This window comes from Sciurus carolinensis, chromosome 1 (genome assembly GCF_902686445.1).
Source record: "Sciurus carolinensis chromosome 1, mSciCar1.2, whole genome shotgun sequence".
Taxonomy (NCBI): Eukaryota; Metazoa; Chordata; class Mammalia; order Rodentia; family Sciuridae; genus Sciurus; species Sciurus carolinensis.
The window spans coordinates 157,358,639-157,377,937 of NC_062213.1; the positions used below are offsets into that span (position 1 = coordinate 157,358,639).

Genomic DNA, 19,299 nt, shown 5'->3' on the forward strand with positions numbered 1-19,299 from the left:
GCAGAAGTCCCGTTGGACAGCCACGCTGCTCGCATGTTGTAATTACGTTACCATTTTGTATTGCTATTATCCCCCTCTTTAGTATCTCCTTGACATGCACCTCCTTGACAGCAGCTCCTTGGAAGAGTCTAAATTATCAAAAGTGTGTGTTTTCAACTCCCCCAGTCTGTGAAAGGACATTTAATTCCCTGACACTTAATGCAGTCTCTTCGGTTTAACTTCCTGGCTGTTTAAAGACTTCTTGAGTTTGCTCCAAGTTTGCTGAGCCTACCCAGAAAACAAAACCTTCCTAATGGCTTTGGTTTTGTGGACTTCATAAACATTCTTCGAATGATAAAAGGATCACATGTGGTGTTATCTTATTGAATAATGGTCTGGTGTGTCTTCTCTTAAATGAAATGTTAGAGCAGTGTTTTTGTAGGCCAGTGATACATTAGAATAATACCATATATTTATATAGTGCTTTGCAATTTTCAAAGTGCTTTCCCAATTACTGTCTCATTTGATCCTCACCGCAGGCTTGCAAAGCAAGCAGGGCAACTGTTATTACCATCCCCATTTTATAGGCAATGTGGTCAAGTAGAAAGAATCCCCAGTTTTGAAGGAAAACAGAATAGGGTTCTGGTCCCGGCTCCTCAGTATTCTAGCTGTGTGACCTTGAACTAATTTCCCAGGCTTTCCAAGCTGTTTCTTCACCTGTCAATGGGGGAGAGTAATTTAGAAAGTCAATCAGAGGATCAATTGAGATGATCTCTGACAAGCAACTAGAATGGTGCATGTCACCAATTATTAGTATTTTCTTTCTTTTCTCCTTTTTTTTTTTCAGTTTTATTTGCTAGTAAGACAAAATATCCCAACAAAGAGAAAAATCAAGAGGCAATGATTACCCTGTAATGAGAACAAAGGGCACAAAGTGTTTTGTTTGTTTGTTGTGAGGGTGTTTTTGTTTGTTTGTTTGAGATAGGGTCTCACTAAGTTGCCAAGGCTGACCTTGAACTAGGAATTGTCCTGCCTCACCCTCCTGAGTAGCTGGGATTACATGCGTGCCGTGGCACTCATCACAAAGTGGCTTCCTTCACTTTGGGGCACAGGTTGCAAGGGAAGGAAGAGGATGTGTGATCCCAAAGAGATGGATGACAAGAAGCACCAGAGCAGGGACATTTTTGTGGAGTCTCCTTGACAGCCCAGGAGCCCCTATTTCAACATGAGAGTTTTGCTCCCTGGGAGAAACCTAACCCTCTAGGCGAGGCCCAGCTTCACCTTACTTGCAGATCTCTCTCCACCCCAGTGCACCAGGCAAGCCTCCAGTTCTGTCCAAGGATTAGGACACCAGGTGCTCAAGACATGGTGAAGGGCCTCGTGTCAGTCAGATCCGCAGGATCTATCCCCTGGGCATCATTAGGTGAACTCCCTCCCTTCGTAACTGAGGGAGACCACACAGGCTCTCTCTCCAGGAAAGCAGAGAGAACAACCCCATCGAGAAAGTCCCACCTCAAAGACAAGCACTTTCCTAAAGTGTGGCTTATCCTGGAAAGCTTCAACCTTCTCTGGGCTTCTATCACACCTCCACTCTGCTGGCAGTGGGGCAGAGAGCCCTGTGAGGAACAGCAGCTGCAGGGAGACCTGGGCCTACGTCATCCTGCTGGGTCTTGGCTGAGAGTGTTGCTTAACCTACCAGTCTATGGTCTTGAGGATGAAATGAGATCTTGTGTTTCAACCTTCAGGCTCAAGTAGAGTAGATAGAAAAGTGGTGGGAGCAGATTTTACTATTACTGCTACAGGTTGAGGAGCCCTTACCCAAAAGGCGTGGGACCGGAAGTATTACAGATTTAAGATTTTGAAATATGTCCATGTACCTAATGAGTCATCCTGGGAATGGGACTCAACTCTAAACATGAAACACACTGATGCTTCATATATACCCTACACAGCCCAAAAGTAGTTTTATATAATATTTTTATTTTACTAGGGATTGAACCCAGAAGAGCTTTAACACTGAGCTACAGGGCCTCACTAAATTGCCAAGCCTGGCCTGAATCATGAGATCCTCCTGCCTCAGCCTCCCCAGTTCCTGGGATTACAGGTATACATCCCCTCCCCAGCCATGCGCCTGCGTTTTGTCTATGACACACAACATGAGATCAGGTGTGGAATTTTCCTCATGTGGTGTTGTGTCAGTGGCCAGAAGGTTTAGGATTTTGAAGCATTTTGGATCTGAGATTTTTGGGTTAGGGATGTTCAACCTGTACTATTAGTGTTCTTAATTACAAGAAAATGATTCATTCAGGTTTCTCTCAACTGGCAGCAAGAGGAATCCAAACAATTGTGTATTTTTTCTTTAATTCCCAGAGTCCACACCTCCCCTGTGCTCCCTGAGCAATCAAGCCGCTGTCCTGATCACTGCTGATTTAGTGAGGCGATTCTCATCCAGGCTGCCACCTGAAAACCTAACTCAGGAGCCACGTAATAGAGAGGGTTGTGTTTGTGGGCAAAGCCAGGCAGCTGAGGTCATCTCCAGCCCCCTCTGGCTAAACCAACCCCATTTTCTAAGCTTAACAGGAAGCAAGTGAGACACCTGATGACAGATGGCAGGAGGGAAATAGACTGAAAGCTGAGGTCTGCGTCTGTCAAGGCCCAACCTGCCAATTACCTTGCCCCCCAAACAATGGCATTTACAGAAGCTTTGGCTGATCATAGGTAAGGTCCTCAAACTCAGAGAGTGGGGCATGAGCTTCCGAAGTTCTGCCCTGCTCACCAGGAAAGAACATGAAAACACAGGCCTAAATTCACTGCACAGTGCGGATCAAACGTGTCAATGGGGTAGAGTCTTGGCTGTATAACTGAGGAGAAAGGTTGCATCAAGAATGCCCCCTGGCTTCCTCTCTCTTCCTCGGCGCTGCCTACAGAGGTGGCCGCCATCTGTAATTGGCATCATGGCTGTCCTCAGACCTCTCATGAAGCCCACAATCTTCAAAAAGAGGACCAAGAAGTTCATCGGGCACCAGTCAGACCGATATGTCAAAATTAAGCGCAACTGGTGGAAACCCAGAGGTATTGACAACACGGTGTGGAGAAGATTCAAGGGCCAAATCTTGATGCCCAACATTGGTTATGGGAGCAACAAGAAGGCAAAGCACATGCTGCCCAGTGGCTTCTGGAAGTTCCTGGTCCCCAACATAAAGGAGCCGGAAGTGCTGCTCATGTGCACCAAATCTTACTGTGCTGAGATTGCTCACGTTTCCTCCAAGAATCCCAATGCCATCGTGGAAGAAGCAGCCCAACTAGCCATCAGAGTCACCAATCCCAACGCCACGCTGCGCAGTGAAGAAAACAAATAGACAGTTCATGGGTACATTTTTTGTGTGCTTAAATAAAACCATAAAAACCATAAAAAAATTTTTTAAAAGAATGAAAAAAAAAAAAAAAGAATGTCCCCTGGCCTCGCATTTCCTCCAATGCTCTCCCATGTCCTCATGACCTGTGGCTACGTCCTCAAAGCCCTCCGGCCTTAGCTGTCTCCTTCATACTACCTCTTTTCTTTTTCTAAGTTAGGTCTTTGCTACAGAGAGTTGAGCTAATCACTCTCCTTTTTTCATGGCACATTATCATCTCATGAAAACCCTCTCTGCTTTATTTTTCTATTTTTTCTCTTTAATCCACATGCCCCTCCCCTCCCCCACCACAAGTGGTCATTCCACAGGGTTGGATGTGCATGTTTTTGTTCCCAAATGCTCTTGCAAATGCGTATTGCTAGTCTGTGTATCTAGTTTATTTTCATAAATGGAAAAATCTTTAGATCCTTTTCTGTTCCTTACCTTTTTCTTACCCAGCACTTGTTGGGAGTATATTTACTCATTCCTTCTAACTTCGGCATGCTGTTTATACTGGTCTTTTGTTCTCTGCCCTTTCAGTCGTTCTTTGTCCAGCTCTGTGCCCATGAGGATGATCTCTACAGACACATACCCAGACTGCATGTCCACTAGCTGCTGGTTGTGTTTAACCAAAGGGAAACACCAACAAGAGATTGAGGGTGGGAAGCAAGATTTTTTTTTTTTTTTTTTGCGGTACTGGGGAATCGAACTCAGGGCCTTGTGCTTGCAAGGCAAGCACTCTACCAGCTGAGCTATCTCCCCAGCCCAAGACGTCAAGCTTGTATGTTGCCACCATCCCTCTTTCCACCTTTCCCTCCCTCCCTGCCTTGCTGAGACTATGGCAGTAGGTGCATTCCTTCATGGCCACAGCTTCCGCTAAAATGTGCCTTTTTAATATCCCTCCTTTTTAATATCCCTACTCCTCCTGAGCTCCGATCACATCATTCTCAACCGTTATCCTTCAGGTCTAGTTACTACTCCCTTTCTATTCCTGCTGATTCCTTAACCTTGTCCATCATCAAAAGTAGTACCTTCATTAAATTCTCTTCTGTTGAACTCTTCTGAGCACACCATTTCTTCCTCTTGGGACATTCATTTGATACAGTATCCCAAAGTCTATATCTATTAAATTTTACTGATAATCTTGCAGGAGTGGTGTGATGGTTCATTTTATTTGTCAATTTGGATGGGCCACAGGGCCCAGATATTTTGGTGAGGATGTTTTTGAATGACATTAACATTTCAAGTGGGTGGATTTTGAGTAAGAAGACTGTCATCTATAATATGGGTGGTCCTCATCCAATCAGTAGAAGACCTGATTAGAACAAATGACGGGCCTCCTAGAACAAGAGGGAAGCCTGCCAATAGGTGGCCTTCCAACTTGAACTGCATCATTGCTTCTTCTCTGGTCTCCAGTTTGCCAGCCCACCCTGCGGATTTTAGACTTGCCAGTCTCCATAATTGTGCGAGCCAATTCCTTGTAATAAATCTTTTTCTTTACATTTACATATACTATTGAGTTTGTCTCTCTGGAGATCTCTGACTAACACACCCGGGCATCCAGATTGTCTCCAATTCCCAGCTACCACCCACAGTGCAGTAAGGAACATATATACATGCTCCCTTATGAGACCATATGAGAATTTCCTTGGTTGATATACTCAGAAGTGAAATTCTTGGGTCATAAGATGATACCAACTTTCAGTATTCTAAAGCATAACACTTCAATAAAATTATAACATTTTACAATTATTTATGGAGTGTCTACCATGTGACAGCTATTACATTTGGAAACTACAGGCAGGATAATCTAGAAAATAAATGTGATCTCTGCCTATATTAAACTCAGCAGAAAGTATATAAATGATCTGGCACACAGTTACTGCCCAATAAAAGTGTAATTATTCTTATATCCAAAATTATCTACTATACATAGCTTACTGGTCTTATTAATATGACTTTATTATTCCATTATCTTAATCAACATGACTTTATTATTACAGGAAATTCTTGGACGGGAAGACAAAGGTTGCAAATAATTTCCTGAAAAACTCATTCAATAAACATCTAACTAATCAACTGTTCTATAGATGACATAAACTGACTTTAGTTTTCTCATTCCCTCCCTGGATGCAAAAATAAAAGATTAAGTCAAGATTCCTGCTTTCTACCCAGCAACTTGGGAGGCTGAGACAGGAGGATCATGAGTTCAAATTCAGCCTCAGCAAAGCAAGGCACTAAGCAACTCAGTGAGACCCTGTCTCTAAACAAAATACAGAATAGGGCTGGGGAGGTGGCTCAGTGGTCTAGTATCCCTGAGTTCAACCCCCAGTACCCCCCCCAAAGAGTCCTTGTTTCTAATCTTAGCCGGGCTACTAATAATCCATAGTGTGCATCCATCATTAATGGATAAGTAGGATCTCCAGGCCTCAGTGTTCTCATGTAAGATGATGTCCGTAAATGATGATTGGCAGTTAGCACTCCCAGTGCTAATTGGTATGCAAATACATGCAGAGCAATCAACAACAAAATTGGTGGTTTCTTGAGAGGTTGCACTTAAACACTCTTAATAAAATCTAAGATATGACCCTATGTGCATATATGATTATGTGCTCAGTGTAACCCTACATCATGTACAACCAGAAGAAAGAGAAGTAATACTCCATCTATGTATGATGTGTCAAAAGGCACTCTACTGCCATGTATAACTAACTAGAAAAAATACAAAATTTTTCAAAAAAAACCCTAAGATATGGAAAAGAAGGTATAAATATTTTCTTTCTATCAAAAAAGTGAAAAAATTTTGGTGTAGATATGCATAACACAACTATGCAATAACAGGGGAGTGTGTCAGAAGCAGGTATAAGTTAAGAGATGATGATGCCGGAGACTTTGGTTTGGGCATAGTCAAGTGTCTCCTAAAGACGTGGTTCTCTGGGTGGCAGCAGAGGAAGGTGCCATGGGCTTTTAAGAGATGGAGACTAGTGGGAGGACCTTAGGTCATTGCGGGCATGCCCTCAAAGAGAATTATTGGACCTCAGTTTCTTGGTCCTTCTCCACTTTCTGGCCTGAGACTGACTGCTTGCTTCAACATATACTTCTGCCATTGCCATCTGGAGCCCTCAGAGTGGTCCATACAAGTGGACTCACCTGAGCTTGGACTTGAACTTCCCAAACCATGAGCTAAATAAACCATTCTTCCGTATTAATATAGTAGCCTCAGGTATTTTGTTGTAGTGACACAAGGCTAACTAACACCGAGATGATGAAGCCCTGCAGAAAAGAGCTTGAGAAGGCCGGACCTTGCTCTGTGCGTGGTGCTATTCTAAGCCCCAGGAACACATTTGGTTTTTAGGATAATTCAATGAGGTCAGTACTATTGTTCAGTTTACTGATGAGGAGATTCAGTGAAGATGAACAATTTTCCAGAGCTGCTGAAAGGTAGTCAATTTACTAGTTTCATTTTCTTTTTCTTATACCTCTCTGAAGGTGTTAATGAACAGTGAACCAAATGGATGACAAAATTAAGACGAAAAAAGAAGACACTGAGAAACCAGGGATCTACAGTGTCCTTACACTAGAAATTTCTCTCAAATGGTAGAAAGTTGATGCTTTTACAGTACCACAGTTTAACAAGAGTATATATCCAGCTCATAGTCAATTGTTGGGCACTGAGCTAGAGAGAGGTGAGTTGTATTCATTAAGTCTAATTATGTCTCACTAGTGCCATGCATTTCCTGCAGTGCTACTGGAATTTGGGTTTTTAAAATAGGACACTTTTCTCCCTCTGTTCATTGACAGTTTTTGAAATTACTAAATTCATGTTTAAATACATAGAGAAAAAGTTTGCAATGGGCACTAGATATGTACTCAAGCTTCAGTTAAATTCTCCCTGGCTGTGTTTCCTTGGGTTAGTCTGTCTGTCTGTCTGTCTGTGTCTGTCTGTCTGTCTGTCTGTCTGTCTCTCTCTCTCTGTCTCTCTCTCAATCTCTCTCTCTCTCCTTCAGTTTCTTTATCAGGAACAGAGGAGGATTAGATGAGATCACCCAACCAGAACTCACACTTCAGGATGTTACCGTCTGAGAATTCTAGCACCACTGCATGGCATGGGTGTCCGGTTTTTCTATGGGTTGTTATTTAACTTATAAATGCATGTCTTACCTCTCTGAAGAACTGCAAATTCCTTGAGGGCAAAAGCTCTACCATATATTTTGGTTTCAGAGCCATATAAAGTACATTCTTTCTTTCAAATTCCCCACAGTGTTATTAGCCCAGTGAATGATCAAAAATTCTTTCCAAATGAATGAATATACCCTCACAAGTCGTGATTTGCTCTTGGGCCAAGAAACGCTGTCTGTTGTAGTAATCCCTCTTGTGAATGTTGGAACACGGCAGGACCCTGGGCCTGGGCTGAAAGATGGGAGCCTCTCTCATGGATCCCACTCACAAGTGTCTAATACTGACAAGATGTCACCTAACAAGGAAGAGCCTGACCGAATGCGGCTGCAGCAGATTACACCGCACCAACCCAGACAGGATCGTGGGATCGCGCAGCCAGGGAGAAATTACATAATGCTCAGAAATTTGCTTTGGCACAGGGTGGGGACGCTGTGGCACCACTTCGTGTGTGTTCAGCAATTTCACTATCCCATGATTTTTCTGTTTTATACTTCCGGGCATGAGAAAGAAAAATTTCTGCATAACTGCTTAACTGGGAGACAGCTGACCCAAAAGAACAGTGGATTTCAGAGAGCTATCCTGGCAGCTAAGTAGGCCATCTTAGCTATTCATTCATTTTTTTTTTTTTTTTTTAAAGACTGAAGACTTCCCACTTTAAGAATCCATGTCCATTGCTATTTCTAAGGCAGGAAGAAATAGATAGGCACAATTTAATTGCATATTGCTCTCTAGTCCAATGCTAGCATGATTCCCTTACGAGATACATAGTACTGTCAAACTATAGTACTGCAAAAATACAATCAACTTTTGTGCATTTGGGAGACATTTCTAGCTTGAGGAGATTCCAGATTCCTTGTTCCAATATCTTCCTTTCTTCTCTCTTTCTGCCAGCCATTATTATCTCCAAAGGAACATGAGAAAATGACACCAGTTAAACTGGGCCACTGTAAAGCAGTTCTGGCAAATCACCTTCTGAGCTAAAATGGTATTTAGCATGCACTCTGACAGTCCTCCATTTGTTATAGATAATATAAGAATCACTTGGATGCAAATAGAATGCTGGTACTGGGAGAAACCTTGTGATCTTTTAGTGCAAACCCACTTTACAGATTATAAAACTGACGCACAATGAGGCAGAATTTGACACATTTGGAGGTCACACAGATATCCAGAGGCAGAACTAAAGCTAGAACCCAAATTTTGGACTCTTGGTGTTCTCACCCTTATACCATTCAGTATATGTAGTGAAAAAGTCATGAGAAAATATAAGAGTACATTTCTAACACTATTGTAGGGAAGATCCAGGTAAGGTCTACATTAATGATGCATACTCAATTAATATTTAAGAAGATCCAAGTAATGTTCATATTCAATAATATTTTTGACCACTGATTATGTATGCTTTTGTTTTCTCATATGCTTTTCACCACAGCCCTTCGAAGCTGGTTTTATTATTTCCATTTTGTTGAGAAAGAAGCTCAGGCTCAGAAAGACACAGGTCAAGGGCACAAAGCTAGTGAGGATTTAGTTCCAGATTTAAGTCCAAGTCCTCTGGTTAAATACAGAGCTTATCCATTCATCTCGGGGATTCCCAAACTTCAGTTATTCACATTCTCCTGTCACAGTTTTTGTTATTAAAACTATGATTTACTTAATATTTTCCTCCAAATTGATTCACTATTTTTTATTTAAATAAGTTACCCATTACTTAACAAAGTCCACAAAATCATGAATTTAGTGGGTTCCTTAAACACAAATTATATATGGATGTTAAACACAAAACTTGAAAATTTTGAAAAAAAAAAAAAAGCTCATGTGGCACCCAATATTTCAATGGAGAATAGTAATATCCATTCCATACATTGAGAAACAGGCAGTGTAAGGAAAAAGTACACAGCACCTAGACCACATTGGGCCTCTGCGTTCATCATTATCATTACTACCATCAATCACAGCATCCTAATCTTCACATGTTCCAGAATGTCCTGAGATTCTTATTAAAATGCACATTCCCAGACCCCAGGCTCATAGATCAAGGGTAAAGATCAGGAATTCACATTGTTAACAAACACCCAGCAAGCCAGTTGCTGATGGTCTTCAAATCATATTTCAAGTTAACCGTATGTCCCAATATGGGAGAATCATATGATTCACCAATACAATAGTCACACAACACAATCACCTCCATTAAGATTTCAAACAAGTATTGCTATTAATTTGTAGTCACCAAAGAGCAAAGCTCAAGAGAAAATTTCAAATAGGTTGTCACAGATTCTGCTTTCTCCTTTATGAATCTCTGTGTCCCCTCTGGGACTGCTTAGAGGTATCCAGGGGGTGGAAGTTCACTCTCCGCAGGCACCACATTATCATGGATGGAGCTTCCCAAGGCAGCAAAGTCATAAATATGCTCTGGGCAGCCCAGGGGGAGCGTTTGATCTTCTGCCCAGTGATCTCTGCATGTCATCTGCTCACCCTCATTCATCACAATAAAGACAACAAGCTAAATTAGAGAGTAAGGTCTAGTGTCAGGGATCTCTGCTTAGGGAGGAGACAGGACAGTCACCACCTCTCACAGCAGGGAGGGAAAGTGAGACAAGTCAGGCAGGCAGGGAGCAAGAAGCTGCTCCAGCAAGAGGAGGCAGGAGAGAAGGAGCATGCCTTGGAAGCATGGACACTGGGCTGAGGGGTCAGCTGGGTACTCAGGCTCTCAAGGTGACATGTGGGAATAACCAGCCCCATGTTCTTTAGCTGTTACATCTTTTTAAAAAACTAAAGTAGTTGCCAACATGGACTAGAAGAAAATGGCATAATAAGTTTGGAAATCCGAATTTTGGATTTCCAAATTTTCTTGAAAAAACTGAAAATCTCATAATTCCAAAAGCCGTGATTATTTCCACTGGCAGAAGCCCCACCAATCTTCAGTGGATAACACCCAACCTCCTTAACATTTTTGCCACTGTCTTTACTGCGGACATTTGAGTTTATGAACCCAATGCAACCTACTTTACTAAGTAAAATAAAATGCCACCACCATATCACTGTCTTTCATTCTTCTACAAAATCTATGTTTGTTGAATACCAGTGCACAATACCTAATGAACGTTTTGTCAGTTCAATAAACATAAGCTGAATGAACAAAGAAATTTTCAAGCCTAAAACTGTGCTAAGCACTGCAGAGAGAGAGAAAATTGAGCAAGACATGACACCTGATTTGAAGGCGGGAGCCTGGGGTACAGGGGGAAAAGCATCAAATTTGGAGTTTGACTTGGCTTTGTGTCTTTTGGCAAATCATTTAACCTCTCTGAGCCTTGCTTGGTCCCTCAATAGTAAAGTGAGAATGAGAATAATATATACCTCACAAGGTTGTTTTAAGGATTAAATGAAAGACTGAATGTGAAAAATATAAGTATTTGAGAGCCTAGGCTAGAGTGGAAATTCTGTATCAGTACATCAAAGACAAAAATGAAAATAAGCATGAGAGATAGATATAGTGTAAAGAAGGAAATACAGTCAGTCGAGGGGCTCAGAAAAAACTTTGAGAAGGAATGAACTTTGATCGTGGTCTGAGACAGATGGGATCAGGTCCTACTGGTAAGGGTGAGAAAATTCTAGAAGAAAAGGTAAGAGTGGCAGTGTATGTATCAGTCAGGTGGGTTTGATCGGGGCATGGAGTGAGTCCCTGGACTGAGAAGCCACTAGCACCCAGAACACTGCTTCCCAACTGCTGGCGCCAGCAGGACCCAGGACAAGGGCCTTCACCACTGCTAACTTGCCTTGAGCTGAGCCAGCTTCTCCTCCTCCTCATACTCTTCAGGTAGATAGAGAGCCTGGTTCCAGTGACCACACACACTGCCAGACCCAACCTCCCAGGCCCTCCCTTTAGAAGCGCTCCCGTAAGAATGTTCTCAGAGAAGGGCTTTCAACTAATCTGAGCAGTGAGTTTTCAACTTGGCCCAACTTTTACAAGATTTATGAAAGCCTTTCAAGTAAGGTTTTGCAGATGATTTATTTTTATCTTCCTGGAGGGGTGTGTGTGTGTACAAAGAAAGAGAGAAAAACAGCATATAATGAAATGAAAGAAAAACTAGTAGATTTCTACATTCTATATCTCGATCAGTAGTCCAGGCACCCTGTATAAATCCTAATGAAAGCATCCTAATACTAGCTTGAGTAAATATTAATGAGATTACTTTAAATTATAGAAATACTAGTGCAAACATAGTGCTCATTCTCGGTCAAGCTTTGTTTTGTATTGTATATGTTAACTCCTTTAATTCTTATAAAAATCTGTGGGTGATGTCATATTATTGTCCTTATTATATAGATGGGGAAGGTGGGAGACAGAAGGTCAAATAACTTGTCCAAAGCAATATACCTAGTAAGTGGCAGAGTTGTGGGTTGAACCCAGATAGTCTGAATTCAGAGTTTACTTCTTAACTACTGTGCTGTACTGCCTCTCATGAGGAAAGCAACCATCTATGCCAGAGAGAAGGACAGGGCCTCATGACAAGGACTGACCCCATCTGGATTGGTTGGGTCCTAGGGTAACTGGGGAGAAAGGCCCACACTCACCATAGCAGATGCCTTATTAGCCACAGACCCAGCTTCTGCTTTTGAGAAGCAGAGAAACACAGAGGGTCAGAGTTAAATGTTCTTTGAAGCACACATAGGGAGGCAGCAAAGTCTATCCCTAGAATTGGAAGACTGCCCAAGCTGAAGACCAGGGTGGGGGCACACACCTATAATCCCAGCGACTCAGGAGGTTGATGCAGGAGGATGGCAATTTTGCTGGGAGGATGGCAAATTCAGGGCCGGCCTCAGCAACTTAGTGAAACCCTATCTAAAAATAAAAAATACAAAGACCTGAGGGTATAAATCAGTGGAAGAGAGCCCCTGGGTTTAATTTCAAGTACCAAAAAAATTTACCTCATAAAGTTGTTGGGAAGATCAAATTAATTCATGCAAAGCAGTTAGAAGGGGCCTAGCATTTAAGAAGCTCTCAGCAAATGTTAAATGTTAGCCATTTATTTACTTATTTATTTATTGCGGGGGTACAGGGGATTGAACCCAGTGGCACTTTACCACTGAGTCACATCCTCCCCTTGTTATTTTTTGAGACAGGTTGTCACTAAGTTGCTTAGGGCCTAAGTTGCTGAACTCTGCCTCAAACTTGCCATCCTCCTGCCTCGGCCTCCCAAGTCAAACATTACCCCTTTGGGATCTCAACCTCGCACAGCAGCCCCATTTGTGTTCATTTTTACTCTGGTATGTAATTTTTTAGATGTGGTTGAATTAAGAGTTCAGGCACATCCAGGCAGGGCCTAGAGATAAGTGGAGTGGACACCTGCCGTCAGAGTACCACAGTGGTTGAAGAACTTCCTAAAAGGAGTCTCACCCAGAAAGAACCAAGAAAACAAAACAACTGTTGTATAATTATGATTGTAAACTCATCTCTAATTCCAGATCAATCTGATCTAGAGAAACAAGGATTATTTTTTAATCAATACTCATTAGGTACCTGTATTTATCTATTATTGGACTAGATTCTAACCAAGCCCGTGGGTCTTCTGGTGAGGGGAAACAGCCTAGGCAATGTCCTAACTGTGGCGATGGGGAGAGGTAGGGGTCTAGGGGAGCAGGGAATACGAGTCCCCAATCTAGACCCAGGGATTCAAGGAAGATTTCCTGAGGAAGTGACATGTGACTCAATAGTTAAAGAATGAAGTACAGTGATCCAGATAAATGACAGGTGGGGAAGGAGGATGTAAGGGAGAACAATTTAGACAAAGATAATAGCATGTGTCAAGATATAAAGGTCATAAGAAAAAGTGAGCATGACATAAAAGAAAAAAAAAAAGTAATTTAGCATGGGTGAAGTTTTAATGATTTAAAGGAAAGGGGGTAGGCAATGAGCCAAGGGGTCGGCAGAGCCAGGTTGCAGACGGGAGGTTCTTCTCAGAGAGCAGGGGCAGCCAGGCAGAGGTGCCAGGGAGAGGGAGGATGTGATCCAGTTCCACTTCAGGAAGATCATTCCATCCAAGGGTGAAGAAATGACTAGAAGGGAGCAAGTCTGGGACCAGGGAACCTGAAGGAAAGAAGCAGGCACTAGAATAAAGAGAAGGGACCAAAAAGAGCCATAACACACTCGGATGGTTCATTAATGTGGCAGGCAGGAGAGGAAATAGAGGAGTGGGGATTTGGGGCTCAGATAATGGGTGGACAATAGGATTGTCCACAGAGACAGGCAACACAGAAAAAAGGCTGCTTTGGAGGACAGGGGGTTGGGGACTGATGACACCAAGCTCAGTTTTTGGTGATGACATGCCAAGTTTTAGCTGGTCGTTAGGACTACCAAGGGCAGCTATCTACCTGACAACTGATGCATGTGTCTGCAGCACAGGAGGACATCCCAGGCTGGGCTCCCAGGTCATAAGTCAGGGCTCCATAAGTAGTACCTGGACTGATGGTGGAGGCTGACACTCTTAAGTGAGATTTGGGGATGTGATAAGAGGACCTGGACCACAAGGAACCAACGGAATTCAAGGGAAAGGCAAAGAGACCAGGATTGCAAAGAAATACAATAACTTGTCTGCATCTTCTTGCCCCCAAGGGCATTAAACTTCAGGGGAGAATGTTGTTCATTATTTTATTTCCAGCACCTGGTCCAGAGCCTGGCAAGAAGCAACTGCTCAGGGAAACTAGTGTCACATTGGTTAGCACAGATATAAGAAGCAGCAGCTCAGTAAATATTTCCTGAGTGAATGAGTAAATTATCCAAACCATAAAACCTGCAAGTGGCACAGCCATCACAGTCTAGATAGTTCTAAACAGGATTTCTCCCTGCCCCTCACCCTTGTGGGCTGAGAGAATCCAGGATTGGGAGTGAAGTGATGTGGAAGATTCTCTGCTAACCCTGCAATGGTAGCATTTCAAGGAAGCCTCTGTTTAATAATCCCATCATGAACACTTAGTGGGAGATTAAATTCATTCATTTTGTAATTCCCTGGATCTCTACCACTTTCAGTAAACAGTAAACTCTGAGCTGAATGGATTCCTGCAGACTTCAATATTCTGTGAGCTGCACTGCCGTGGTCATCAGCAGGACAGTTCGCAGAGTGACCTCTTTCTGCTTGAAACCACCGAGTGCTGGTCATGGATCCTAGCCAGGCAGTTCAACAGATTCCACACTCAGGACCTTTCAGAGAAAGTCCTGTTGCCAAGTGTGAAATCAGTGGGTGTATACAATAAACTCAGGGGCAGAATACTTCAACTCGTCTCTCTCTTTTTTGGCATGGTATTTCCTATGCAGCAAAGAAATTGATCCTGATGGTTTTAGTGTTCACTAACGGAATATCTGCATTTTAGATATGGATTAAAATTTTAAATAGTTTTCTCATAAGAAAAACAATGATGATTACAAAAAACTTAGAGAAATGTTATTAAGAAAGTAAAAATATTTCATAATCCCATAATCCAGAAATAAATATAATCATCATTTGGCATTATTTCTTCTACTTTTTTTTTTTTGGGGGGGGGCGGTGCTGGGGATTGAACCCAGGGCCTTGTTCTTGCAAGGCAAGCACTCTACCAGCTGAGCTATATCCCCAGCCCATATGTCTTCTACTTTTATAATAAATTTTTTAAGGAGCTGAGATTGCATTTATTTTGTATGCAGTTTTTTAGTAATGTAAATAAGATCATTACTAATAACTTTTTAAGTTGTTATCTACATTCTAGGCTATTTCTCTAGAACAGAGTCTTAAAAGCAAATTACTATGTTAGATATAACTACTTAACCTTCTTGGATCCAACAGGAAAAAATCCTGCCATCTACCTGTAAATTATAAACAGATGCAGAAGTATGCACAGACTCATACACAGAGACACATAGGTACGCCCCTACCAATTTTGAAAGGTCTTAAAGAGTACCAAATACAATGAAGAATTCATGCAGTTCTGAGAGGAACCTCCTAAACAAATTTCTGCCTAATTCATTTTCCAAGACAAAACTTGTGGAAAACTATATTTCATCTTTACATGAATGTTCGCACATACTGTGTATAGCACGCTGCCAGTTCACAGCACTGAAAGGTCACCAGGGGTTGGAAGCGTCAGAGCCAGGTGGATTCAGGAGATGCTATAGTCCAACTGCCCTCCTAGATTATGAATGGGGAAACTGAGGCACAGAAGGAAAAACTGGTTTTATCCCTGAGTTGGATGATAAAGTATCATAAATGATCAATAGCAGAATAAGGAGGAGGTCAGGTCACTTTAGGTCAGTTCAAAGCTCACTGAACACCTTCCACATGCCAGGTACTGTATCAAGTGCTGGCAATGTACAGGTGAAGAGAACAGGTGGGCGGGGTGATAGGTGATGGAGGAGACAGGAGAGCACTATATCCATTGTCCTTTGTATGATAGTGTCTCTAACAATCACCTTCAATCTTACACAGGAATTTGTATTTTCCTCAACCTGGATTCTTATGATGTCATTTTGCAAGAAGGAATGGAAACTTCTTATATTTATTCCACAACTGGATAGAGGATGTAAACAACCTACCTACCAGATTTCATAAAATGATGGAGTAAGAACAAAACACTGCTACCATCGCTAAGTTTATTGAGTGTTTACCATGTGCCAGACATCATTCTAAGCCCTTAGAGGATTTCATTGAAGTCAAACTTCTCCTAAATTGCAACAAGTTCCCTCAGGATCTAATTTCAGAAAACTCCAAACCTGATGAAGCCAAATAATTACATTTCATAGAATTTTAGAGAATCCAGTCAATCAAAAGAAAATGTTGATCATATAAAGTAGGAAAACCAAAGGTCATCATAAAACAAGCAAAACCTCCCAGAGAGAGACATCCTCCAGCACAGAAGCTAATCTGAGGTAAGAACTTTACCCACCAACGGGTGCAATGCTTGGTCATTTTCCAGTTAAGAAGTCCCACCATATGCAATGCCAATTCCTTCCATCAAAATGGAAACTCAAGGTTGACTAACCTAAAATGGTATTTTATTTCTCAACTGGGAGGTTTCCAGAGGCAGCCAAGCAAACAGAAAAAAACAACTCAAAAAGACAAATAATAATGACAACAGAAAACCCAGACACTATATTAGGACTGCTTGCTTGAGATGGAAGAGAACTGTCACTTTGTGGCATGAATGAGAATTGCGTATAGGATCTGGCACAACCCCCACAAGAAGCTCTTTCAACCTTTCCTTCTTTTCTTCTGATCTAAAAACTCGTCTCAGACTTTTTGAAGACTTCAGCTAGACCATACCTTTCATACTAGATTACCAGCAGGAAACTATACAGACCTTGGCATCTATTTATCCCTGTGCAAAAATCAAACACTTCAGAGTAGAACAGATTGTTCTCATTAAAAGTCACGGTGGTGACTATGTCAACACGCCAAGTTAGGGTGTGCCCTGCAGCCAGAGGGCTGCACGCAGGAGACCAGGGGCATCCCTTGACATGCACAGCTGACGGTCAATGAAGGGGATTCCGGCCGTTGCTCTGACAGTTCTGGGTAACTGAATCAACAGAGCAGCGTCTCCCATCACCTCAGTATTTTACGCCTGTCTACCTGTTTGACAACTTCCAAAGCAGCTAACTGGTTTTAACCACATCCAAGCCATTACATGATAGAGCATGAAGATCAGAATGATAAGGCTCATGAGTGACAGGTATTCAGTGTTTGCTGTGTCAGGCCCTCAAGCTGCAACCTGGGATTTAACTCTCCTAACAATCCTCGGAGGGGTTCCTATCAGTGATGGTTCATACCCCACCTTTAAAGACAGCTTAGAGAGGTTTCGTGACTGGCCCAATGTCACACAGCTGGAAGGAGAGGTGGAGCTAGAATCCAAAGCCTCTGTGGTACCCATTGCTTCAATCCCTGCCTCTCAGGTTTAGTTCAAGATCTCCTCAAGCTTTAATAGTTTTAATAGTTAATATCAATTAATAGTTTCCTAAAAGGGACCCTTTGCTTTACTTGCCACCAATCTTGCCCATAAACCCAAGAAGTAGAACTCTAAGGTTATACAGAACCAGGGGATAGCTACATAATAGAATAAATAATCTCTCCAAACACTACTAATGCTCAGAACCTCCCACAGAAAAGAGTCCTTCGATCGCCTTTATGGGTTTTCAAAAACTCTAGGTTTGATTTTTCTTCCTTTAAAGAAAATCTTGTAAATTGTGGGCAGGTTGCTGTGATAGGTTTACAAGTTAGGTGTTTTCCTAAACAAATGTAATGTCTGGGGAAAAGTTAGCCACGGGAACATTATTACTGAAGCTTGCAATGACAACACCATCCATGACAACCGGCCACTCTGGCATGAGCGAGTGAGTGCCACAGAGCCAGGTGGTCTGCCTGCTGTCCAGCTCAGTGGGATGGAGCCTAAGTAGATGCATCTGAAATTACCAAAGGAGGGAGATTTAGTGGAGAGCTCTGGAATCATACAAAGCTGGATTTGAGCCCAGGACCTGTCATTTACCTGCTGTGTTAACTTGGGGCGAGTTTCTTAACTTCAAACTCAGTTTCTTCATCTGTAAAATACTAATATTTTGTGGAACTGTTAGGATGAAATAGGTATGTAATGTATATGGTTATTTAAAAGGACCCAATGAACAGTATCAGTAATTAATACTAGAACTTTCTACTCTCTGCTTTAACCCTCCTAACAATCCTAGGAGGGGTTCCTATCAGTAATGGTTCATATCCTCCCTTTAAAGTCTGCTTAGAGAGGCGTAGTGACCAGACCAATGTTATACAGCTAGAAGGAGAGGTGGAGTTAGAATCCAGACTGATCTGAGGCCATTAGGACTGCTTGCTTGAGATGGAAGAGAACTGTCACTTTGTGGCATGAATGAGAATTGCGTATAGGATCTGGCACAACCCCCACAAGAAGCTCTTTCAACCTTTCCTTCTTTTCTTCTGATCTAAAAACTCGTCTCAGACTTTTTGAAGACTTCATTGCTTCAATCCCTGCCTCTCAGGCTGGGAACCTGTTGGGTCATAAGGTCATGGAGAAAGTTAACACCCAGGTAAACCCCTAATGAACTCCTTTCCTAGATTTTCAACTGCTGAGCCTCTTAAGGCTCAGCTTAGAAACTCATCCTCAATTTCAAAAAGTTGCTAAAGCTTCATGCCTCTATTGCTACTGTAGCCAGGTGCTCAGACACAGTAGGTGAAATGTGCCAGTCCACATTCACAAACCAAGAATCACAACCTAAACAGACCACATTTGCTAATTACACCATTTGGGTATGCAAGCAAAGGGCCCCACTGCCAAGGACATGGGCTTTCTTTGACTTGTCCAACCAATTCTATTATCTCAGAAATAGGAAGGGGAAGAACCCTTCCTTCAGAACCCTCAGAGATCAACTTTAAGGGAAATAATGTGGTTTGCTCTCATTTCTCCCACTTCTGGCATAGTACTAGACATACAATAAGATTTTCATAAATATTTGATAAAGAAAGGGTAGGAAGAATTTGTTGAATTCAGACTGCTAGGACAGTGTTTATATACACAATTGCTCTTCAGTGTCCATGGGGATAGGTTCCAAGACCCTTTGTGGATACTAAAACCTGTAGATACTTAAGTCCCTTATATAAAACCACAAAGCATTTGCAAATAACCTATGCATATTCTCTTATACTTTAAATCACCTCTAACTAGTTATACTTCCTAATGCAAATGTAAATGCTATGCAAATAGTTGTTGTACTATACTGTTTAGG

At 42.0% G+C, this 19,299-nt stretch overlaps 2 protein-coding genes across 3 annotated transcripts in view; one reads left to right on the forward strand and one right to left on the reverse strand.

Moving 5' to 3' along the window:
* Ror1 (receptor tyrosine kinase like orphan receptor 1) overlaps positions 1 to 19,299 on the reverse strand; it is a 378,032-nt gene that overhangs the window by 185,024 nt on the left and 173,709 nt on the right. The gene's annotated exons all lie outside the window — the stretch shown is intronic.
* LOC124959860 (60S ribosomal protein L32-like) lies at positions 2,934 to 3,338 on the forward strand. The gene has a single exon (XM_047518325.1). It carries the CDS (start codon positions 2,934 to 2,936, stop codon positions 3,336 to 3,338), a length of 405 nt encoding a protein of 134 aa, XP_047374281.1.